The 26,376-nt window shown below is 42.1% G+C and overlaps 2 protein-coding genes across 16 annotated transcripts in view; one reads left to right on the top strand and one right to left on the bottom strand.

The window, feature by feature from the left end:
• The window catches only part of CtBP (C-terminal binding protein), a 40,242-nt gene extending 27,022 nt beyond the window's left edge, over positions 1-13,220 (bottom strand). The window contains exon 1 of one of the 2 annotated variants that reach the window (XM_022852161.2): positions 11,639-13,220. The gene's annotated coding sequence lies outside the window, so the exon portion shown is untranslated. The remainder of the gene's footprint in view (positions 1-11,638) is intronic. The other variant, XM_022852162.2, reaches the window with a different exon arrangement.
• On the top strand, positions 11,509-23,960 carry Kaz (E3 ubiquitin-protein transferase Katazuke). Of its 14 annotated transcripts, XM_022852165.2 has the most exons (12): positions 14,390-14,476; positions 14,832-14,966; positions 15,731-15,974; positions 16,879-16,967; positions 18,565-18,622; positions 18,849-18,961; positions 19,180-19,308; positions 19,634-19,824; positions 20,064-20,300; positions 20,831-21,094; positions 21,269-21,391; positions 21,741-23,960. In XM_022852165.2, the coding sequence occupies exons 4-12, from the start codon at positions 16,938-16,940 to the stop codon at positions 21,925-21,927; spliced, it is 1,332 nt and encodes a 443-aa protein (XP_022707900.1). In that variant the 5' UTR covers positions 14,390-14,476; positions 14,832-14,966; positions 15,731-15,974; positions 16,879-16,937; the 3' UTR covers positions 21,928-23,960. The 14 variants fall into 14 exon arrangements, with proteins under 14 accessions (XP_086829036.1, XP_022707899.1, XP_022707902.1 ...); XM_086972910.1 differs by lacking the exons at positions 14,390-14,476; positions 14,832-14,966 and adding an exon at positions 11,509-11,529; XM_022852164.2 differs by lacking the exons at positions 14,390-14,476; positions 14,832-14,966 and adding an exon at positions 14,052-14,126.
• Positions 23,961-26,376: the final 2,416 nt, after the last annotated feature.

Raw genomic sequence — 26,376 nt, 5'->3', positions numbered from 1 at the left:
TTTGATTAAACACCGTTCGACATAAATATAGAATAGTCTGACGATTTTATATGATTACTTTTAGGTTGCTGTTATCCCGTATGAATTCGATACCGTTTACAGCAAGTAGAACGTGTCATGTCTAATTGTTTCAGTGCAAGTTTAAACACCGACGAAATTCACTCCACCAATGAGCAATGGTAGCGTCGATTGTAATAAATAACAACATATGTTTATCTTGTCAGTAGCTTTATCATTTTTAACAACACAAACGATGTGCAACCGATCACTCTTATGACTTGCATCACATGTTTGCCATACATCTTTGTACGACTAAATTATATCAAAGCATAATATTATCGGAATACATCTGCATTGTCGCTCGTTGTCAGTTCGACTAAGATATCAACCTACAGGACAACGCACCAAATTTTCATGCTATCTGCCCACAGTTGACGGTGATTAACTGCTACAATGGTACCGACATCGTTATAGTTAGCGTAAAGCCACTGTGAAATATATGCTTTGCTCTTGTCAAGCTAGCTGACACGTTTTCATAAAGTTTCTCACCGGCTGGTTGCACCATCCCAAATCACTTTGCGTGCTTCGTTTGCTGAATCTTGGTTGCTTCCGCTGCCGAACGCCAGCGATGTTCAGCGGCCTTCCATGCCATCACCGTACACAGTGCAATCCAAGGCATGCTTCGTGTGCCAACGATCGCCGAACGCCGTACTCTGCTGACTCATCTTTACCTAATTTTTTCATCGTCGCTTGCCGTAAACGTAATCATACATCGGCCAACGAAACACATACCAGCCTAAAAACGCGTTCATATACGTATGCACGTATATATATGCCTTTTTATACAAACATCGTGAGAGCCTATGGCACAATCGTGTCCACTAACGGAAAATTACCCTTGACCAACTGTAACTGGCATTTACAAATCGCATCGATATCGCGTCAGCATAACATGTAATACCACCATCACCCAACGCAGTTCTAGTATTTCAACAACAACAACCCTATTATCAACGTTCGGCTGCAGTCGCAGCCGGCACTGCTGCTGCTGCTACCGTCATCGTTATCGTCATCATCATTATCAACATAGGAAGCATTGTCGCATGTTTCTCATTATCTCAGAATCAACGCCAGCGTCCTCCGCTGCGGCAACCGAATGGTAGCAGCAGTAACAGCGGGGAACATTACCAGATTATCGCACGCGCATGGTGCGCGACGCGAGACAACTGCATTCTGGCCGGAAGCTTTCAAAAGCCAGCATCTTTGTGCTCGCTTTTTTGAGTAAAACAACCATTGGAACAAATATTACCGCTGTTACTGACTGGGCTGTTGCAGCGACGAGTTGCCTCGATTTGGTTTGGAAAAGTCGTCTAGAAAAAAATCGTCTCTGGCATTTCATAAATACGGTAGGCCACGATTCCGTTTGTGTCCTGTATAATAGAGACTTCATCGGCACTCTCTATTTCGAAAATCGCAGACAGTGATGTTCGACACAGAGAGTTCCTTTTGACGGTAGGCAAAGACGTGTCTAGCCTGCTCTCAACTGGTGTTTTCGTTCTGGCATGGAAAGTATTACTGCGTTTAACGATTAAGTCCACACAACATGTCGAGGTGTACGCTTGCTATCGATATAGCGATGTCGATATGAATACAAAAGGCACTAGGAGAGTCATCGCGAGCTAGCAATGAAAACAGTGACGCATGACGTGTCCTGACCACGTTTCAATATACTCCGCATAACTATGGCTGAACGATGTCTACGGCAAACGAGATACATCAACCACGTTGAGCAGTCTCCGCCTTGCCCGTTAATGTGGCACTCTATTAGGCGTCGGCTACCTCGATGCTGGATGTTTCGCGCTGGCGGTGTCGAATACACATGCGGGGGTGTTCTAACAACAAACGGCCACAACCGCCATCGCGTGATTCTCCCTGCTATTCAAATTAAAGTTGTTGCTTCTATATCCCTATATTTTCACCATCACTGAAATGTCGCTATCTTCTTTCATACTTGGCAACGCTCTGGCTCGAATTGTCAAGTCAACTGACTCGACAAATGAAGAAAGAGCCCAAACCGGCTATATCAACGCCCTGAGTTCGACCACCGCCACGAGCAGTTTACAGCAGTCGAAGTCGATCGCTGCGTGAAACAAGGCGCCACTCATCTCTTTCATATCCCATTACGCGCGGTACCCTTAGCAGTGTTAGAGCTATAAGAAAGCTACTACTTTAGCTTCAGGCCCACCAGCAACCTGCACAGCGTCGCTGCAAAACTGGCCCCTGCTGACAGATCTCGAAACAGGTAGTGGAACCCTGTTCAACTATATTGCTATTCATCGTTATTGTGTGCTAAAAACAATATATTACAGAGATACAAGTGATGTACACTCGGAAGAGATCTTACTGATCCCCTATTCCTCCGTTTCAGGAGAGCCAAAGCAATATCTAAATTTAGTCAACATTCGTTACCACGTGCCAGATTAGAAATTTCTCTGAATACTGTAGCCACTTGTTTATAAAATATCCTGTCAGACGGTCCCTGAGTACGACGTAAAACACTACATCGGTATGATTTTACTTAGATTTTTTAGTTCGAATTATTGATGAAACGACCGTGCATCTACCGTACACTTAATGACAACTATCGTTTGATGTATACATCGCTATAATTGAACCAGCTAGCCTCTAACCCAATCAGCAATAGACTATGTAAAAAAAACTATAGCACTCGTTGGATTAGCGTCGTTCAATAATGATGCCAACGATAAGAATATCGCATTAACAGTTGCCTTCTGCTGAGGTGACGCAACGCGCGCTTCCGATCAGCTGAAAAGACACAGATCATCAGCATCATTGCCGCGGCGCCGGACATAAACAGCGCCTGAATGCGACGAGAGCTAAGGCGAGACACAGACAACACGAGATTAAGAAACCAGCAGCAGATGTGACTATAGCAGCTGCTGTATTGGTACGCCAGTATTGCAGAGTAGAGCTAATGTATAATCACTGTGGCTGCCTTCGATGCCTCTGTTGGCAACCAGAAAAGTCGTCGTCTGGGTTTGGGCTAAGCTGACCGACACTATTGTCGCTGCAACTGTTGCGAGCAATAGTCGTTCAAAACATTGGGCAAGGCGAAGCGAACACACCTATGATTGGGCGACGGACTGATTTCTGCACGATCGTCGTTTCGTTGTTGTTGTTGTTATTAGATGATGCTGCTATTGCTGTTAGCGTTTTTAGTGCTGGCGATACTACGAGTGTCTGGTTTCTTGTCACAGCTAGAGGAAAATGAAAAGAGAAACTGTTACAGGGCTACTTTAACATGGGCCAACGACGTCATCATCGGGACCCTAATGTGTAGCTGCTAAAACTGTAAATGGCGCCTGTATTGCCACCGGCACGATTCGATCACTACTTCCACATGACGGGCAGCATAAGAAAAGAACAAGGGCAAATGCGTAGAGCGGGGCCGATAGTACGATTAAATTGGCGGTAATAGGGTAACCAAAGTCAATGTGCCGGTTGCTGCCATCGAACATACTTTCAGCGAGTGCAACACAGGAATCGTAATAAAAGCACAAATGGCACCCCCATTACTGTTGCAGTTTGATACTAACCCCCTCTGCGTTTGCTGTAACTTTCAGGTATCTAACTACGCCTTGCACTCCTGTTCACTGGCGACTCGAAACGACAACAGCCATCATCAGCAGCGACAACAACAACGACAGTGAATGAATTTCTGTAATGGGCCTAGGATGCGGATCGCAAGCAGCTTTGAATAGATATTTATTCAAAGCTCATAGATCATGGCCCCAGCACCGTGCTTCTGCTCCTAAATGACCCGCTGCTTTGCGGAACCTTGCTTAAGCTTGCGGATAGCGCTAAAACGCTAGAACTCCGAACTCACTCGTCGAAAAGCGGACAAGATAATGCTCAAGTTGTGTGTGATCTTGATATAAATACTATAAATCTACAACTATTTGCCAATTTGGCGGTTACGAAATGTATTTACAACTCCTCACGCTTAAACATGATCACGTCGCTATCAGGCTCCGTCTAGATTTAAAAAAAAGTTATTGTTTTTTTATACCTTTTTTAAGTATCGGTATTTTGACTGGGCACTGTAGCAGCAAATATACATAGAAGTGTCAATAGGTTTTACGCTAAATGTCATTATAGAGCTGAAGCATAGAAAGCAGAACACGACCTATTAAGAATTGCTATGAATAAATACGTCGATAATTGAAACATTCATCAAAGTTACAGAAGCGAAAGCAATGGGGGAAACGAGCGTGTAGTTTCCATGAATTACGTAGGATAAGCTTAAACTAATTCTCTCAGAACACCCAGCTAAGATATACTTGTTGAATATGACCTCGAAGTGTGGTCAGTATTTGCAAAATATGTTGGCAAGTGTCTGTAAACACAACCTAAAACTCGTCAAAATCGATCTTTTTTTATAGTCGTTTTTTTCTTAGCGCTACATAAGGCGAGAAACATGATTATGCCTCCCTACAACCCTCGACTTGCAGGGGGACTACAGGGAAACAATGGTTTGATTCGGCAATTTGAAACTATCTGAATCTAGCTGGGAGTGAGTATCCGCACACATCCCACACCTATTTCTACCAGTAAATTGCATAACTGACAAACTTTGTCTACACAGGTACAGTAAAGCTGCTCCGAATGAGAAACGTGAGGTCAATGACCGACATTGAGCCGCCGCTCTTCCCATCCCTCCGGCGCCCATTACATCTACAGATTAAAAAATTAGTAATCTAAACAAACGTATGAAGCCTGTCATACATTGGATACATATTACTACTAATCTTATTCGGTCTTCGGTTTTCAGCGATATATTCAGTGTACGCAATCTATTAAGTGCTTAATTATTACGTTAAAGAAGTGGCACACATTTTTCTAGTTTCAGTCGATACAAAGAAGACGAACATGATTCAAGTGGCATTTCTAATTATAAACAACAGAAATAAACATATTTATTTTCGAGTAATAACCGACTACTTACAACCGCACGAGGCGTTGATATCATATGATTTGATGATAATTCATCAGCATAATTTAAGCAGGAATGAGATATTTTTTGTAGCGTTCCCTTATAATATTGCGGCTAGGGTAGAACTTAGTTCAAAGTATAGTTATGTAAACAGTCGGGTCATTATAACCAAATAGACATCGATTAGATGGCTAATCGAACCTATAGCAAGAAACATCTATTTAGGGCAAACAGAGACAAGCGGGCAGGTCATGCGCTTGGCTAACTTAAATGCCCCGTCTCACAGCGCTGACGTAACTATTTTGGGTACAGGTCGGACCTGCGGCAAAATAGCAGAACCCATTTCTGGTATGATTTGAAGTGATTAATGTGAAAAAAGAACATTCATTCGTGGACCATCACGTAATTTAGAACATCTGACGCCATACGATCCGCAAACAATGACGACTGTTGCTGCATTGAGTCTGTGACTGCTATATATAGTTAATCGCATCCACTGTTAATGCACACTTTCCAATATGTAAACGAATTTTACATTGAATTATGGACGAACGCTGTTATGAATATGAAAAAATGAAAATAGACAAGTACAAACTCCATTGCACCAATTTTATTTCCAATTGAAAAATTATTTGAGGTAATACGAGGAATAAGAAGGGGTAGCCGGCCAGGATACAAACTATTTTGTCGCATTAATCGGAACGTGATTCTCTTCAAAAGAATCTAAGTTCGTCCGAATGTGTGCTTTCTTGCGTTTTGTTCAAAATCGCCGCATTATTCTATTCTGGCATAGATGTATGTCTGTGTGTCAATATGCATACAGGCAAGTCTTGTTGTTAGTTAGTCATGCGGACAGAGGTACGGCGGGCGCTGAGCTGAGAAACCCGAGATATGCACTAAGATCTAAGCGGATACGCACTTCTTTTTATCATTTTATCCCGCTCGCCTGTTAACACTGGTGTCTATTTTTGAATTATTATTATGAAGCTAACTTGTTTTCGGTGAGTGGTATTTCGCAGCAATGTGAACGTGTATTCTCAATTCATTTAGAAGTCGTCAATGATTTATTCAATAGAAGTCTCTCTAATGGAAGGAGATAAACATTGAAGGTAAATGGGAAAGTGCGTGGCAGATTGCTGCTATCTATATCAACAAAACTAATCAATTTCGACGATAAATTTTACAATAAATTCAATAAATTTTATGACACTAATTTTTTACGTTTCGATTGAACGAAATGACGCACTATTTTTTCACTATCGAGAGCTCTTTTGACACTGACCTCCATTCGAGCGTTATGTTGCGATGCGTTATCTCCATTATGTTGCAATGGTGTGATCCAGACACACGTGGGAGTTCTATTCAAGCAATTCTAATATATACAGTAAAGAGATGTAAGTATGAAAAGACAGCGCAGGTAATACGAATTGGTATTAAGACTGATACCAACTCGTATTACTTTAAAAATAACAGTAAAAAAGGTGATAAGATTATCAAGAAGTACCGCTTCATTTGAATAATTTTCAACGCGGACATTAATTTCTGTGACATGCTTTATAACAATGCGTAGCCAACTTTAATTAAATGGTAAATACTTCTTATTGCTTTTTTATGGCACATAACCATTCAATAATTTGAACCTTTCGTTCTAAAACTTTAATAACACTATTTGGCCAAAACCTGCGATCCTTTTTTCCAAACATAATAACTCTGAAAGGGCCCATTCCATATTCAAACGAGATGTACTTCAACAGTCCACTAAATTATGCCGCCAAAAAAAAATTCAAAAAGGTAATAATTCGGCTATTCCTGCTGGTGAAAAACAAACAATGAAGCTGACGGTTTCGTTTCGTTGTCGACACCACCGTTATATGCGCCGTCACAGCGACTTCAACAATGACGATTTTGAGAGTTCTCCAGTCATCCACTTTCAGGCGAGCCACTAACTATCCATCATGATATCATATCCAAGAATACTTCACTCGCGCGGTGATATTTAGGCGTTGTCTTATTTGTCTTTCCTAAGTGCGAATGCTGTTCATATATGAAATGCAAAGCGCTTTCTTACAAAACTACTTGACGTAAATTACTGGTATCAGGCGGACCTAATTTGCACTTTCTCTTTTTTACCAGCGATGACATTAGGTTACATTGTTGTTGTTTATAGCAGTTTTGTCGTTGTGACCAGCAGATTAACGCATACCTTGTAGAGTACATAAGCACAATTTCTAAAAAATTATTTCCATTATTATTATTATTATTTTTGCTTTCGATAATAATTACTCAGTAAAATTGCTTGCACTGAATGTCCAATAAATTGAATACAGACACTATTAAATTGCAGTATGCCACTGCTAGCGCAACGGGAGAAATTTCTTCGGGCTAAACCATTTCTACCGTTATCAGACAGCCGAATACGAGAACAAGATACCTGGCCACAACACAGGCAATACCTTCTTTGGCTTCTCTTATATCCACAGCACAGTCTATACTAAAATAAAAAAATATAAAAAAGTGTCATAAGCATCAGAAATTGATGAAACAACAGAAAGAGAGGGGCACTGCACAAAACAAATAACAACGAGGGGCACTTATTGACCTTTCTCCGTGTTCTGTAATTCCATGGTATCTCTGGCAAGTTCTTAAAATTATTAAACATGCACCAATATTTGTAAATATTGCATTCGAACAAAAACTCGGAAATTTTGTGTATTCGATAGAAAATTGTTACACCGCCCACCAAATAATGAATACAATGTTGTGCTTGCGTCAAGTGCTACGCTTGAAGCGTTGCTCTGATCTTTATCGTAGCCAATGGTTATCCTGCCTGCAGATGTTTTGCAGTCGTTAGTTACATGCTTATAATTGATAAGAAAAATTTTCAGGTATTTGTCTATGTCGTTGAGCGATACGTGCGACAAGGAACGTCTTTCCAGAATAGCGAATAAACAAATTCGCACTGAATAGATGCGGCCGATCCGATTCAAAAGTGAACACAACGTGACCAAATAGATAGCGAACGGGTGGGCCAATTATTACATCGTTACGAATATTATGAATGTTGCTTTCGCCTTAAATATTTCCGCTAAGCATACTTTGGCCCATCTAGCGCACGATATGCGGGCTTTGTCATCTCATTGTTGTCTTCTTCGTCGTCGTCGTTACGAAGGTACGACATCTTTCTGTGCTCCATGCCTGCACTTGGTTGGATTGCAGTAGCTATATTTGTCAAAGCCATTCGCCAGGCGGGTCAAATCCTGCATCAGTTACGGTGCCGGCACCAAACGAACAGAGACACTGACTACCAGCAACGAAACGAAACCAAAAGCCAAACGCGTTTCGTTGGCGCGTCGCTGTTCACCCTCTTCCTTTTTAGATTTGTGTGCGTGCGTGTCGCTCGCTTGCTCTGTCAGGTCTGTTTCACTCCGTTCTATTCTTCGACCAATGACTGGACCCGCAGGTCTTGATTGCGAACGACTAGTGGCATGAAATGCGCGAGCGGGGATAGTATAGTTAAGCCTCTCTACTGCATCAGCAGCAGTGGCACTCGTAGTGGTTGCAGTAGTGGTCGGTCGGCCAGTCGGTCTGTCGATAAGTCGCTCGATCGCCGACTCGTTGCTGCTGCTTTTGCTGCGTCTGTCTGCTTGGATGCCACGGCATCCGTAGCCGCAACTGCAACCTTTGTTCGTTGTTCACGATGCGGGATCTCAGGGATGCCGACGACGACAACGCCAATAGAACAGAGTGAGCCAGCGATAGTGGTCTCGCCACGCATTCGTTGACGAAGAGCAAAATTCTGCTGCTGGTGCTGTTACTCTCTCTGCCTTTAACTACCCCATCCTATACCACTTGTACAACTATCACTTGAAGGAACATTGTCAGCCATCTTAACAGTTAGTCTAGTCGGGCTGTGGCCGCTAAGTCTGCCGGCTGCGTCTCGTATTCTTTAGCTAGAACATAACTATATACGAAATGACTGACTGACATCCACGCTGTTGCTTAGAGACAGATGGGAGCGATGAACACGGACAAACGAGCGGACGGACGGACGAACGAGAAAGCGAATTCGCGTGTGTAACAGTAACAAACCCGTGAACGGGGTTGACGCTGCGGCGACATTCTGCTGCTCGTGCTGGCGCTGTTACAGCGAGAGCAACATTCGTTACCCGCCACCGCAACGTGGCATCAAGTTGAGTGCTGAGTCAGGGAGAGTGACTACGACGAGAAAGAAAAATTCCACAAGAGATAAGGCTCTAGCAATGTTGTCACAATGGCTGTCCCTCGGCCTTAGGCAAAACACCGACGGGCGGGAAGCCAGACATGAGCAGCGAAATCAATAACCAAAGCAGCGACAACAACAACATCAATGGATCGCTCATGTGGACCGTTATCAAACACATGAGGATAGGACACGGCGATTACTTCAATCGATAGCCGTGCCAACACCCAGCCAACTTGGCAGGCAGGCTGGTAGTCAGGTAGGCAAATAGGTCCTATAACAGCATGTTATGCCTCGGGCCAAGCCGGTAACGCTCGTTCTCTTTTTCTTTAGGACTTCGCTTTCTTCCTTCAGCGAAATAAACGCCGTCAGGAATAGCCACCGAAACTGAACAGCCATCACATGATGACGACGACAACGACAATAACAAACAAACGCAAAAGTGGCGGTGGCAGAGGGCGTGCCGTCCAAAGACGAGTTTCCCAGTTCTACAGATACTAATAGTAAGAACAACACGGGATTATCAGCCAGTATCAGTTGGTATCTGTCTATCTGTTTGTCGCTGTCCAGCCCTACTAAGTAGTCAGGAAGAAGGTAGTGCAGCACGCCGGGGGTACACAGCACCGAGAGGACGAGACACATCGATAGGGGGATCGCTCAGGCGAAAGTAGGCACATACGACGGCGACAGCAGCGCGAACAGCGAGAGCAAGACGAGTTGAAAAACACCACAACCGCACCTCGTTCGACCGTTCGTACTCATTGTCACAGCGGCGACGACCTATCTGCTTGCTACCTCTAGGTTTAGTGGAGTCAGCCCCGCCGACAGTAGAAGCAGTAGGTTCGCAGCATCGTGCCCGAGCTGCCTGTTACCCCTGGTGATGCGATCGAAACAGCAAGCTTGTTTAAGCCTATCTTCGGTGCGTCCCTGCAAACATTTTCAGCAACAGAGAAAAATATGATACGAGCAAAAGACGAAAGGCGGAGACAAAAAGAAAAAAATAGGCGAAAAAAGAAGAAATCAACAACGGCAATAACGAGAACGAAAAAGAAACGAATGCTCGTTTTTCTGTGCCAGCTGTGTACGGCTCTGCGCTGTTTTGGTCTGTCCTTCGGCGCTCGTCTGGACCGCGGGCGCTGTCGGACCACTGTGCGAGACTGGAATGAGGTGAAGTGGCGGATCTGCCGCCAAGACCTCGCTGCTACTGCCGTTGTCGTTGTTGTTGTTCCCTCGGCAGCGGCAAGCGGAGGCAACGCGGCGACAGCGACGACAGTCCGGTGCCGATGCTTCTAGTGGCAATGTAATAATGGCAACAGCGAGAAGAGCGTCCATGATAATGGTGGCATCATCGTCGTTGTGATCATCGACGCCACTTAATTCGAAGCCAGCAACGGCCTACGAATCAGCGCAAACGGCAGTGGCGCTTCTTTTCGCGTGCGTGTACCCAGATGATACTCTAACAACACTGACGCATCAGCATCATCACACATTTGCCATTTACTACCGCCGCTGCTGCCGATTCGCACTGCAAAGAAACAACGGTTGCCACCGTTGCACTGCTCCTGGCGACGGCAGCAATAGCTACCGTCGCCGCCGCAGACGCCGACCGAGTCAATGAGCACGCACCAATCGCCAGTGGCGGTCCAATAGACGGACAAGCGAACCGAGTGAGCCAGTCAGCCACCCAACCAGCCAGTCGCTGAGCGGATGAATAGGCGAGACGAGTAAGCGTGTGAGCACTAGCAAACGGCGACCGAGCAGCGCCAAAATGAGCGCCGAGTCAACGCCAGTCGATACGAACAAACAGACAAGAGAGACGCACGACGGCTAACAGCAACAGAGACGCGTATAAAAAAAGGGAGGAATAAAGGAATAAAGGAGACGATGCAGCCGAATCGCGCGCTGCTGCATATGTGTGTCTATCGCCCGCCGCTGTTACTCATCGACTGCGGTCGACTGATGAACGAACGGACAAAAACATGTTTTGAGGGCGGAATCATTGGTAAAAATGGAATGGGGAGGTGCAAATACTGAGAGCGCAGATATATATACAGAGAGAGATGATGCGCATCTCGTCGATAGAACAATGCCGGAGCTTCACAAAATCATCCCGTACGCAACGCGCTTTTAGAGTATAAGTACGGTAAGAGACAGCCCAGTACAATGAGCATTTACGGCTGCTATAAGCAAGGCTAAATAATGTTACTAGTCATTTTAGTAACGACTTCGTCGCCCACTTGCTTGTCTCGACTTGTTTTTGTATTCAGCACCCTCACATGAAAAGAAGTTGATTGTGGTAAGTTAGCAGCTCTTTTATTTTATATTTACTAACGCTGATCACAACACTGACAAGTTTGACAAAAAGGACCCCATGGAAGGTGGGCAATGATAAAGTGGACACTTACCAAACGGTCGTGAGGGAGATAAAGCCGGTCCGCTACTTCCGTCGAGTTGATCCGTTCTCTGCTGGAGTTACTAGCAGTGGGCTGACAGAATCACTGCACACTCCCGAGTATCGCACAACGAACGACCGAGAGCACAAAACACAGCAAATAAGCAACGCACGATAAAGAGAGATCACCGCAGAACTGTTGTTATTGTTCTATTATTACAACCTCGCAATTAGGAACAGCCGGCGCTGCTGGTCCTTTTCGATGACGACTCTTTCCAATGGGGTACCTTCTGTAGAATAAGCTACGCACTGCTATTATAATTGTTATTGTTATAATTGCAGTAATAGCAGTACTAATCGCACGAATGCGAAGTTCTCGCAAGAATCGCAAGACAGAGCAGGCACCTTAGAATAACGAACTCAACGATGGTGCGTCTTCCTGTCGATAGACGAAGACAGATATATAATTACATCCCCTATTTCGCTATATATCCATTGTTGTTGACCGTCGATGTCTAAGACGCCGCATTCGCTCGTTATTCACTGGTTCTTGTCGGTTGTTATTGTTGTTATTTTGTTGCTATTGTCGCGGTCGTCGTCAATATTCGATGATCTATAGTACCCCTCCGTTAACACTGAGCAGTGCGCCCACACTTCACTGGATGGAGATACTGCTGACAGCGCTAGTAATAAATTTTGTATGTACGTACGATTCGTCGAGGTTGTTGCGTTATTACACTTTTCCGTGTTTGTTAGTTGAAGGCGGCCAGTACGGTCGAAGAAGAATGTCCATCCCTAGGCCTACGGCGAGTCGAAGCGAGGCGGGAAGCAGCAGAAGCGCACTCGTACACACTGACTGGTCGATTAACAACCACACAATGGGGTTGATAGACACCAGGCGAGTGATGACCGAACACAACTAACTAGCTGGGGCTGCGGGGGCAGTGGCACGATATCTCTTTACGTGTTCTATGATGTGACGACCGGATCACGCTCTGGCGAATCGGACAAGAAGTCAGAGAAGAAAAAGGCACAGGGCAACCGACAAAAGAACAAACCAACAACGGCTGCAACGATAGGGCGGGCTCCGCCAGCAGCAGCCGGAGGAGGTACTCCGGTAAACACGACGAGAGACAACGATCAACCTATCGACCTGTCGGCAGATACTCACACACCACAACAGCGAGAAATAGACAACACCGATACCAAAAGAAGCAGCAGCACCATCCGACACTACGCTGCGATTACCCTCCTGCGCCGTACACAAGTAGTACGAATAGGCCACAACCGAAATTGAACTGGCTCAATTCGGCTCAGCCTCTCGTCACTGCGACAGGCACGATGTCGACACAGTACACGGGTCGTCGCTAGGTCGCCTGCACCCGTTAGATGACAACAACACGGTCGTTCCTAGTCAAGCAACCGGCTGCCGCCGCTGTTCAAAGGTTTTCCTCGTTGTTTCCGTGATGAAAGAGTCCGTAACCAAAGTACTTGCGCTTCAGTAGCAGTCAGAGTCGCAGAGCAATTGCGAAGCTCGTTTGCCGTCGCACCGTTGACCGTACGCGGGGGCTAGGCTAGTAGTAGCGGCAACAGCAGCACGCCGCCCAGACCATCACACCGCCACTTGGTCGTGCTGATGCTGCTAGTTGTAGTAGTAGGAGTAGAAGTCGAAGTGGATGGTGTCGGCAAACGCACGCACACACGCACGCACGCACACAGTACAACTTCGGGGTGGAATGACAACGCTTTGACTGTTCCTGTTATTTTCGTGGTTGTTGTTGCTGCCGCTGTCGTTGTTACAGTGGCGGGCTACTCGATATCGTCAATACTGCGCCTGCCGCATTAACTGGCGAGACTGACCGAGCAAAACACAGACACAACGACACCCACCGACTTCAACCCACGACACCACTAAGCATTATCTGCTGCGGCGGCTGCAACGGCTCTAATCCATCCACGCGAACTGGTGCTGCGACACAACAGCAGCTCCTGATTAAGTAAAACAAGCCTGCCACTAGTTCGCTAGCCGCACCGGCACTTCGCAGCAACAACACCTCTCCGAAACAATAACTAACCGACCATCACCATACGATATACACCGCCGAGTTGACTCGCGGCGTCTCGACCGCGTCTCGCACAACCCTGTCTAGGGACATTGACTAGGGATGTTGCTAGGGAATATCAGCTAGAGCACTAGGGATACATCTCAGAAATAGCGCGTCCGCGACGTGGCGGGAAAATTTGAAAATGTCGACATTTTTATATGGGAACGATGTTTTTGCGATGAGAATTTCGCTAACACGAGGTGCAACTGAGGTGGTCCAGCTAGAATCGACGTAGGGCATATTCCTCAGTTCTGTGATACACGTTTAGGCATTTTTGCCAAAATCTCTTTTTTACCCATTTACTAGCTGGGGACGTGTAGGGAAATGTCTAGGTACAGCAAACGGAATGGGACAGCAGTAAGTCAGCAAAAACGGCTCGATGTTCAGGCAATTTTGGTAAGTAATAGTCAAATTCGTGGTTGAAAATTGGCCCCACGCAGTACCGTAACATAGGCTCAAGAAAATCTCACAAAAATTTACGCAGTCGCCTCCCGAAAAAATCAACCTTGTCCACATGGTACACCAACAGCTGATCGTCGACATCGAAGTTGCGGATCGATGGTTTCAATGGGACTAGTGTGGTGCACACTAACAACAAAAAACAGACTCAACGCAGAAGAAAAATCAGCCATGGTATCAATATTTTGGTGTAACCTTATCGGCTGGTTAAGAACGATCTTGATTTTGCTAATGCAATAAAATTTAGACATTTTCGTTAACTATCATCGATTCATCGCTTTTATACGGTCAGTTATGTCGGCAGCGATACTAGAATTTAGTTTAACTTAAATCCTTAAAAGCGATTCGAGATACGTAGATGTCTGAGCACATGTGAAACTTCATTTTAGGATGATTTTTTACGTGCATTCTTATAGATCGTACAGATATGCCTAGGTCTGAAAATGCTATCTATCTAAACACAAGAACCTGGAGTTAGAATGTGAGTGAATTCTGGTGATTGTGCTTTCACTTATTAGGCTCGTACTAATCAAATCATACATATAATAGATAAAAAGATATATTAAAAACAGCCTTGTACCGTTCAAAAAATGACTCGGGAGACGTTTTTTCGGTTTCTTTTTTGACATATTTTATTTTCAGTAAACAAAATACAGTTTCGCATAAAGGAGCCCAGAATTTAAGAACTGAGATAAAATCATTACCATAAAGCTCGAAGTTCATTTCTCAAATGTCTTGATTCGACAGCTGACATCCGTGAGCAGTGAAACTTACAGTGTTAGTAAGGTTTGAACAGATTGTGGCACCAAATACTAAAAACCAAAAAATGTTTCATTTTGAAATATTAAACCAATGAAATGACATTCATTCTGTACGATATTTTATTTGCTTGGTTTAATGTTTTAAAGATTATTAAGATAGAGTGATTCCTTTTTCGACGGTACTCTATCTTATCCTAATATTTACATAGTTTTTCTGCTGTTGTGAATATCGAACCTCGGTTACATTAAACACTTGTACGAGGTTTATTTAACCTTTAATGCAAACCAAGAATGTACTTCAATGCATCCTCTAAGTTGTTTATGACGATGACAGACTATAGAAAAGGTTCGTTTACTTGCAAGCCTGGTGTCAAATATGTGGTCTAAATTGCGTGGATGTGATGGGCTTCGAGGTGTTCCGTGAAGATATGAAGGAAGGTGTGTTTAAGGGTTTTTCAAAGACTTCATTGCGGCTCTGTATGGGCGCAAAGAGCAGTGTCACAAATTTTCCAAGCAAAGATTTAAAGGTGTTCCTGAAAACCTTGCTGCGCCCAATGCGCTAATAAAATTGCACGCAGTTGCCAAGTTATCGATTAATTTCCGTCTGGTGTGTTGTGGCTAGTATAAGTCCTTTATAAACAATTAAAAGAAATACGCCTTGTTTTTAAGCTGTGCCATCTCTAAGTTCTACAACACATAAATATTTAGACTCATTCGCCAACTCCAAATAACATGAAAAGCATATCTCAGCTGTATTAACAAAGTTGTTCGTAATTGTAGTCGTATTTCTAGACGGGACAAGTGCACACTACTCCGACACGACAAATGCTGTTTGTCATCCAAAAATTACTGACAAACCGCCCTACGCCGATCGTGCCATAGAACATTATAATAGAGATTCCGGTTCCAAACACGTCGTGCGATCTCGAAACCACTTACATAGAGCTTTCCGACGGAACTTTTCGACAAAATCAGGGATCCTTAGAACACAGATTGGGATATACTTTGTATTGCACCGTGCTGGGTAAGCGAATTATAGGTAATTATTCAAAATCTAGGTAAAACATTTTGTTGTGTTACTTGATGTCTCTTCTATATCAAGCAGGTATTTGACATGTGAATAAGTTGATATTCATTGCCTAATACTGAAGTTTATAATATCGGTTTGTAATTACAAATGTATGTTGCCGGCCTTATAACAAACAACTGCTCTTAATTCTGTCAAAGGAGTGGGTAAAAAAAATCGCAGTGGCCATCAGACAGCGACGGTTAGCATTTAAGTAACAAACAAGAAGATCGTTTTGTCAGGACGTCTTGTCGAATTAGAGAACCGATTTCACATAGTCTTTTAAAATATAGGTCAAAATGGTGCGTTCTGGTGGAATAGAAGCCAACGAATTTCACTACCTAAGACAGAAGTAATTGTTTAGGGTTTCTTCAAAGATAGAAAGATAATAAATATATTATACCTTCCTAATTTAATGTTTTCAATAACGGTTTAGAACACGATCCATAAAATGTCTGCAAGCTGTTCGAAATTACTCTCCACCGCCAACTCCTATTTAGTGCCGGCATAAGACTATATGAGGTAGACTTCTGTGCGGTCAGGTGCAAGAAATGCTGAAATATTATTGAGTATTCATAATAATTTTAAATCGTGATCGGCCATAATGTGTTGTGGACGGCGTTAAAACTGCTATCGTTACCATCGACAAAGTCGTTTGCCTTGTAGTAAAGCATCAAGAAGGAAGAAGTGCACAGTGACAGTGAACTGCGAAGGCAAGCCATGCACCATGCACCAAACGAGCAGTTAAATGCGCCTTTCAGGATTTTCCTTTAGAGAGTTTCGGGAAGTAATTTGGTTAACGCGTTTATAAAGCAAAAGAGTCGCAAGCAGAGTATTCAATAGAGATCCATCTGTTCTGCAGGTCTGAACTGCAACAGATCCCGAGGATTTCGGAGCCGGACACCGATACTGAATGCATCTATGACGAAGTATGTCCGAGCTTTCGGCGAGGTGAATAAACCCATCTTTACATCACCATGTATATGAAGAGTATAAGTGAGAGATTCTGTGAGACGAAGACATCGTCTTGTCAATCAGAAGAATCCGTTTGAGCACTGAGAGTGACTTTTCGACGCCAAAGTCACCAAAAGCACGTGGCGTGGAGGACGGCGGTTCTATAGCTTTTAAATCGGATTCGAAGAGCTAACAACCTAACGAGCAAACCTATTCTTTAACTTTGGTGAAGATAAACCTGCACATTGAGAAGGCAACGTGTTTCTATGGTACACAGATGACTCAATAACACTGAACTGTGACTAAATTATGTTGAGGGATCGTGATGCTTAGCTCTTTTCGGCAGCTACCGTTACGTGTAAACTGAACTTACTCATGGTGATTTTGTTTTTAGTTTTGCATCGAAATCTTGGCTGCCGCTCTAGAACGGTCTAATCTAGACACGAAACGAACTACCGTTGGTTAAAATCAAAGCTTGATTCGACCGTCACTTTTATATATTTTAATGTTTACGAAAGTGTATGTGTTTCTGTAAGCTAATCATTCTTTACTTAACGTTCGTTTCCTCAGATTCGTTCGTTATATAAGTTAAAACTGTGCTTTTAAGTAATATTATTTCGTACTTACCCTACTGGCACGCCAAATGTTTTGAGCTTATCGTCTAATCGGAAGTAAACTATGATTAAGGTAGATATTTCATTTTCAATGGGTACCAATTAATAATTGGTAAAAATTATAATCTCACATTTTTATCCCGGTTTCGGAAACCGTTAAAATACAAAAGCTATTAATTTTCTGGTCGAAGAAAAGGTTTTGTTTGATGGCCGTCGTTTCCAAACAATAATAAAGAAAAAGATGCTGTACCTTCTCTTCAAATAGGATAGTTTAGAATACCATTTTTAACAGTTTTGTGTACCAGTTAATACCGCATATCTATAACGTTTTCTGGATCTCGAAAACTATTGCGGTAAAATTTAGTTTTCCTACCAGCTTCTTTTAAGTTGAATGTTCACTCATGGCAGTACAAGACATGATATAGTTGAATTCGCGTAACTGCGCGCGGACATGCCTGCAATTAACCGCACTGTAGAACATAGTGATATTAATTATTGCTATTTATTTTTGGCTTTTAAATGTAATGCCACAAATTTATGACAATACCACGTTTTGTTAGCTTACAGGGTTCCGGGTCTCTAAAGTTAAATTTTAAAAGCACAGTAGAATAGACCACCAGCGTTATATTTTTTCAGTTACATTCACTATATTATACCATGAATTTCCCGAAATCGTTATTTCTTCAAGAAGTCTCTTATGTCTCATTAAAGTACTGTTTAGGGCCCAGTACGTTTCGTTTATCTACCAAAGTAGTAGCTTCTAATTTTTCAAGGAAGAAAAATAATTTTATTGAAGGTCATTTGAAATAGGTAGTATTTCGTAGCATGTTACGCATAATGGGTTCTTACTAACATTAGCAACACAAGCAAAGCCGTCAGTTGATTTTGTAACTTGTCTATCTAATTGAACGTGTATATGTTTGTTGCTCGAAAGTGTCCCAAAGAGCGTTCTCTAAGTTCTTGAGTGCGTACCATTTCAGGGAAGGGTAATCGTTGACGGGGGCAGCACCTCGTACTTTGCTGAGCAAGATCTGTACGGTGAGTACACCGTTACCGAAAGCATTGATACCGAAGTGCATTGAACGGCTTTAATCGTAGTTTTTTACACCTGAATAAGGCCGTTTATTGAACCTGTTTAAGCGAATGGAAGGGTAACTAATGACATTCAAAACATCTACAAGTACTATGACGGTTCGTTTCTTTTTCATTTTGGCTTTCGCCTGTATCCTACGGTTATTATAGGTTATATGGTTTAAACTCACAGGGTCACCTGAAAGCATGGCCGACATCAAGTCATTGGAATACCCCACCTTAAAGGTTCCGTATGAAATGCTCAATAAAAAGTTTCGCACTGCACAGAAGAACATAGATAGAGAGGTATGTTGTCTATTGCTTTCCTAAATCGAAGCTAATCATATTTCATTACTGGTAGTAGCTTCATGTAGTTATCATTCAATTATCGTTAAGTCGTTAGCCATATTGCTTGGTAAAATAGAAATGATTCAAATCGATGTGCCAAAAACTGTGCCTCAAAGCCAGTTTATCTAAACCTTATTTTGTGCATATTAATAAATTGACATTTTTTCTTTTCTCAGGTCAGCCATGTGACGGCTGTTACTGCCGAACTTGAAAGGAGTTGCAGCTCAGGTGGTCGTGGGAGTGTAGGTGAGATTAAGCAGCTACTGGGCAGCGTCGTTGAGAAGTTAAATTTGCTTAAGAGGAAGGTACGAGCTATTAAACATGGTCCATATAAAACATGACACTTTTTTTGGGTATCATTTATTTTGGTAAATACAAAGAGTACCGACATATCTAGTCGTAATTGTGCTCGAGTCCATCAGAAAATTATCTAGTTGATGTTGTAGTTTAATGATGTTGTTAAATAAAATTTAACTCCACATTCTCTCCTTTAATCAAACGCAAAACAACTAAAGCGCATGGTCGATGTTAAAGATCGATTCGGTTGTGCAAAGTTGGCGAAGCAAAGCAACGTGTCGTTATAAATAACAACGAGTTAAGTTCCGTTGCAATTCCGTGTGTGTGTGTCAGGCGGACGAGAGTCTTCTTGAGGAGGTTGAAGCAGCTCAGTTATGCAAACGTCGACTGGAACACCTCAAGGAAGGAGCTCGAGCGAGCGGCCCAGTTGACGAAGGCGGGTCTGAAGCAGCGAAGGACCTATGGGTTGATAAAAGAGTGGATCGAATGCTCGTTGAACATTTTCTTCGGGCTGGCTATTACGAGTAAGTATTCTCTGTGTTAGGTTGGTTTGAAAAAGTTGCTTCGTTATATATCATCAAGCTAATTCATTGTGGATCTCTTCAACGCCCGTATAGCCCGGCAGTTATTAAATAATACAATTAAGCTAATAACAAATAGCGTGCCATAACCAGTCGTTGAACGCCTTGGGCACATTAACAAAAACAGATAGGTTCACGAGTTTCGTTGTGTTAATTTAGCTTTTTCTACCGATTTCAACCAGAACCGCGTTGAAGCTAGCCGATCGCTGCGATTTGCGTGAGTTAACGAATACTGAGCTATTTCTCGTCTCTCGTGACGTCGAAGATGCGCTTCAGCGTGGTGACACCGCTCCCTGCCTAGCGTGGTGCCATGATAACAAGTCAAAGCTGCGGAAACTTCATAGCACCCTCGAATTTAATATACGTCAACAGGAGTTCATTGAATTAATTCGGTTAGGCCAGCGAATGGAGGCTGTCAAGTGAGTATCTAGTGTACTTAAAACATCTATGCATAAAACATTGAATTACACAGATGTGACTTTGCATGTAAAAGCTCAATGTGTTGTCAGATTTTTCGAAATATGGTAAACGACACGGGAGAATTCTGCAGGCAGCTTATAGTACGTAGGGCGGCCTTTGTGTTCATAATCAAATTAGATTTACAACGTTGATTATGAGTAGTGAGAAGGTATTTATGGTTTCTTAGCTTGTGAATTTCTTATTGGTGCTGGAAATTAATTTGGCTGGATGCATAGCGGGACGTATAGGACGTGCTATTTATTTTTAACTGTAAGTGCCGCTACACCAGTGAGTAAATTCTACGTGCAGAGATAGTATGAATTTGATATAGAGGCGACATAAGGTTGAAGGCTTATCTCAGGTGATAAAATTCAGCATAGTCCTGCATTGTAGCAAAAAACAGCTCTTTAAACTTTTTGATTTTTTAGATGTCTGTGTTAGTTGGACACTACTATGTTCGCCGTTGTTCGGTCATTTTTCCATTTTTTAGACATGCACGTAGGCACTTTTCCACCCTCGAGCCAGAGCAACTGGATGATATCCAGCGAACGATGTTCCTTCTTGCGCTGCCCGTCGACAATTTCGAAGCGATACGTGCACCCTATCGCGATCTGTGTGATCCAAACCGCTGGCGTCGTCTGGTAGAACTTTTCCGCTACGAAAACCACCGTTTGTACCAACTTGGCAGGTCGAGCGTGTTCAGTGTGACTCTTCAGGCTGGCTTATCAGCTCTTAAAACGCCCCATTGCTACAGGTCTGAACTGACAATCTATGAATAAATCAATTTATGATGTTATATTACATTACCATTACAACAATGCGTAAAATTAAAAGAAATTATTATTTCAGTTTATATTTTGGTTTTTTGCATGGTATGTGTTTACTCAAATAATTTGTGTACTATCAGTAGCCCTAACCATTATTTCAGTCGATCTCGATCGGACGTGAACGCTTACAGATCCGAGGTGTCCAACGCAAACTGCCCTGTTTGTTCTCGGCATCTAAACGTCCTCGCACAAGCCTTGCCATTTGCGCATTGTGCACAGTCTAGGTAAATAGCAATCTATTATTGATGTACCCTGGTCTTTTTTTTTTTACTAACGTTTGGATTTTCTGTACCGAATTTCCGGTGGTCAAATTTCATTCATATTCAGCTAATTTTTGCTCATTGAAGAGGGTTTTTCGTGGTTGAGCATTTCGACGCAGCTTAATCGATAGGATTCAGTTGTCCGTGCTCAGTGTTAACCCGTTCCACCCTACCCCATCATACATTTTTTCAAATTGACGTGTCAAACAAACGTTTTTCGAATCAAATTAACTTAATTTTGTAAAGACGTGCGAGCGCTGAAAGATCCTAAAATTGCTCTATTTTATCTTGTTTGTCTAAATAAATATTCCAGATTGATCTGCTGGTTATCCGGAGCTCCTCTGAACGAGAATAATGCTCCATTAATGTTGCCAAACGGACATGTCTACGGTGAAATTGCCCTGAAAGATATGGCATCCACAAATCGTGGAAAGATAACCTGTCCTAGAACGGGTGATGTGTTTGATCTTAAAGACTGCGAAAAGGTCTTTGTCATGTAAACGAAGTACATTCACGAGACGCACAGCAAATCTCCCGCTCGTGCCTATGCGACAGCTAGATTCTCCATACCACCTGCAACGATACCGGCTTTGCCTCTCAAAGCAGCCTGTTTTTACGTACATTTAGTGCCGTACGTTTAGTGCTAATAACAAGGTATTGATGACTTCCTAACACTGTGCCAGTACGATTCCTCTGCGCACTTCAGCATCAACGGTTTTGGGTGGAGGCTATATTTGGCGGGATTAATATTTGTTGGTTTTATAAAACCTAAAAAGGGCGCGGTATCTACGGGATGTGTTGCTGATCGTCGGAATTCAAAAAAGGAAGCGTATCGGCACATCGGTATATGGATATAGGTAGTGATAAAAAAAAAACAAAAAAGTAATAATGACCTCGTTCTGCAAGAACAAAATGTGGGTCCTAAGAAAGGCAGGCTGTTTTTTCGACGTGAAAAATTTACCCTGGCTTCGCTCTAGGTGGACGGAAGAATTGAAAACTATGTAATTCTATTAAGGTTTATTATTACATGCTATAATTTACATGGCGTACAGACGTAAAGCTCTGTTACGTTCGAAATCATAAAACAGCGTGAAGACGAAAAATAATGCGTCTTAGTGTGTGGTGTAGGCAGAAGAAGTAATGTATAATACACTTATAACGGGAACGATGAGGTGAAAAGTGAAGTGTGAAGAAGGGGAGATAGAGACACAAATTACACTGACCCCAATGTAAGTGTAATGACCATAGTTAGCGGTAGGTTAGTTAGATACAGCGCTAATTATGGAGAAAATGGACTAACTGCTGCATTGTGATTCTTGTTCTCTTTGGGCGATATAGCGCAAGAGCAGATTAAGGGCATTTCGAAAATTAATGGTTACGCCCTGACGAAGAGCAAACTGGATCAGTAAATGGTTAGGTTTTTCGCTAAACTGAGTATTTTTTGTTTCATGAAAGAGCTGGTACCTTCTCTTTTTTACAGATAATTGATCTTCTTTTGTTCTCTATATCTCACTTGAACATCGATACGAATTGTATATTACCAGCAAGTAAATTCGTCTGTTATTTATTCTGTTGTTTCTGATCGCCGTTCACAGTTGATGTTTGTTACTCGAAATTACCGGCTCCAATGTCTAACGTGCATAAATCGATTCCTTAAAAAATTAACAAAAGTTAATGAAATATTCATTGTCCATTCTATAATAAACGAAACATCGACCCGAACGAATGGTTCCACGTTAATGCAAAACAAAAATGTTCTAAACCAGTTTGCCATTCGAATTTGAGTAACCACAACTTGCTGATTGTAGCGTTTGTCGATCTCACGCGACAATGGAGCGAAACTTTCCGTGGCTGGCTGGTTATGCAAGATTCACTAAAAAGATGATAACGGAAAGGCCTGTCACCTGCAATAGACTAATGTATGATATGCATAAACTGTAACGGTTTGGATATGCTTTATGTTATAGTGCACGAAGAAGGAATAAGAAATTGATTAGATAAATAACACTGGGTCAAAAGCCATCATTCAGAGGGGACGCGGGAACAGTATGAAACATAACCCATGACGATATCAAGCATATTAAAATTATTAATATCTAATCTTATTGATTGACAGTTTTGAATTTTCGACACGTAAACAACACCGCGAACACTGGCTGTTTGTAAAATCAGCTTCAATGAGCAAATTATATAACGACACCGAACTAAAGTTCTTGTTTCGGCTCGACCTCTGGCGGTGTCGAAATTATTCGCGTTGAAGTCATCGAATGGCTCGCGCTGTGTGACCGACGGTGGCTAAAATTCGTTCAGAAAGATCGTTAGAACCTTCATGATGATCCGGATATTTATATACATCCGACGAAGCCACGAAACGACGAAGAGATATATCTTTTCATCGTTTAAGAGATGTTCCTAATCAACAGATTGGACATTCTCATATATATGATACATACAACAACAATTAATGAAATTATTATTACCATGTAATAATAACGAAACAAAATAAAGATGTGTCCTTGTAGTCAATAAAAAATGTATTTATTTAAACCACATGTTTGTATATTAAATGCTTCAAATTTTACGTCCAGCAGCGCTATTAGACGTACCACCAGGTAGCCCGCTCCCAACACGGAACGAAGTATGTCGACGTCCGGCTTCAAACTTAGCCCCCCGCTAGTCCTTTAGATTTTGCAAGCAAACGCATTGCTCACTACGCTGTCATGGGGCAATACTTGTGTACTAGGCTAGTGTACAAGTTCTAGCCGTTTTTGTTATTGCTTTCCTTTTTTTTAAATTGACTGTTTATCGATAATCAAAGCTGCTGTGAATTTAAGCGTCAATTACAATATTTTACCCCTCCTTCGGACTCGAAGGATGCGTATATCGGGCTGCAAACAACAGTATTTGAAATCCTGCTTTATTTGATCCTTTTTTTAGTGTGAAAGAGCTATATGAGCAACTTATAGTACTTGTTGCATGTACGGCAAGGACTATACTTAAATAATGTAGACTTATTAAGTAACTTTTGTAAGTTTTGTTATAAGTATGCGACGCCTTAGCGCTTGAAAAGTCAATTGGAATGCGTTCTTTCGGCTTAAACGCCATTTTCGAACTACTTTAACTGCTTTTAAGTAACAGTCTCAGCTACAGAGTTTTCATCGTACACAACGCACATAACGGCTGCTACGCCAACTTCTCGTTAAAAGGCTAGTATCAAATGTTAAAAATGCTATTCCTCAACACGTAATTCTATTTTTCAAATGAAGGATAAAGGAATAAGGGAGCTTTCCAGCGGTGTATACCATTCAGCAAACAGAAAAAGATACCAGTAAACAAAGACAGGCATTTTTATGCATAAACCCACTAATGATGCAACCGCTAAAATCACCAAAAATGAAGGACAGGATTTCTATGATTAATTACTTAGTTGCTTTATTTCGTCTCGAGTCATTAAAGGTATTTGGGAAAGGCTCATTGTATGATATGTTTTTTTTTAATCTGGCAGAACAGTGTTGAAATATGAGGGGTCTGATTAAAGTTTTCTTTCTCCAGTCGGAAGAATTTGATCGCTTCGGTTTCAAACCAAATATGTCCGATTTGCAACAGATGTGATTACAAAACATTTCTCAAACGAGATACGGAACATACACCTCCGATAGAAATTTTTCGGTTGTCCATAGGACGACGTAATGTAACTCACGTGCCAACTCCAAATTTCGGTGTAAAACGTTGAACACTAGACCCGGCTATTCAACTTCCATTACAGAGCCAGTTGATGCCAGGCAAAACATTCTTGCTGTCGATGCAAAGGTGTTCCAAAAATCTTTCATTGTAGTGGCTACCAGATATATAAAAATAGCGGCGGCTGAAAGGAAAACTCAGAAAAAATTACATGACTTGGAGAGCTTTGTGATAGATTATAGCTCTATGCGCCTTGATTCCTGTTCTATTAAGTTCTTGCAGTAATTTAACTTCGAATGAATCTGTCTGTGGAGAGTGAATTTCTGAAAGATTTGATTTTACAATTAAAGCACAGCATATTGAAAAAGCTAAAAGTCACAAATAATATTGCGGGTTGCCGTGCAACAATACTTTGGTGCATATCATTTTTTCGTACATTCATAATGGCTGCATGTTGTATGTGATTCTAAAATACTGATTTAAGGAGAAGTTTTTTTATTAATTTTTATGTAGTAGCTCGTAAACTAGCTGGAACCTGAATATACTGCGTGGGGTGGAAATGTTTTCAAATATAGAAAAGTTGTCATCTCGAAACGGTGCATAGTTGCTAATCCATGAGCATGAATTTCTAAGTGAATTTTAAATTTAAGTGCTCCTGAAAACTAGCTCAGACACATTTCGTGGGGAGCGAAAGCTTCTTACTATAATCAAACTAACGAGTGAAGCTGGCATTGTAAAACAAAACACGGAATCTAAGACAGTTCAATTCGGTTCTTCTAAAAGTGGTTCATTGTGAGTGAACCGAGCTTGGGCCCGATCAAGTCTATGATTATTATATCGCTGAATATTGGAGAAATTGTTGGATCCGATTTGAGTAATATTTAGGAAAAAGTATAACCTTATTAAGATTTCTCTACCTTCAGGAACTTACCAAAATGCTGATCGCGTGCACTCATTCACAATATTGTAATTTGCTATTTTACGTAATCGACACGCAAGCTTGTTTCAAAATGCGCAAAGATCTTAAATCTATCCAATTATAGGGCAACTGTTTCTGCAAGAAATTTCTGTCAGAAATGGAACCTCTGAATGTGTTTGTACATCTGCACTCCGTTTATTTCTTACTAACAATGCTATTACTCATACTTCGTTCGGTACTGGTTCTTTTTCATTTTTTTTTTTCGCGTCAACAAAATAACATTAGACGCATATTTTCACACTGTGATTTGTTATTCATTTCTAGTCTCCACGCTTAGCACTGCCGCGAG

This window comes from Varroa jacobsoni, unplaced genomic scaffold, assembly GCF_002532875.2.
Source record: "Varroa jacobsoni isolate VJ856 unplaced genomic scaffold, vjacob_1.0 contig00598, whole genome shotgun sequence".
Taxonomy (NCBI): domain Eukaryota; kingdom Metazoa; phylum Arthropoda; class Arachnida; order Mesostigmata; family Varroidae; genus Varroa; species Varroa jacobsoni.
The sequence above is the reverse complement of the archived record's forward strand: the minus strand, read 5'-3'. Positions and strand labels throughout refer to the sequence as shown.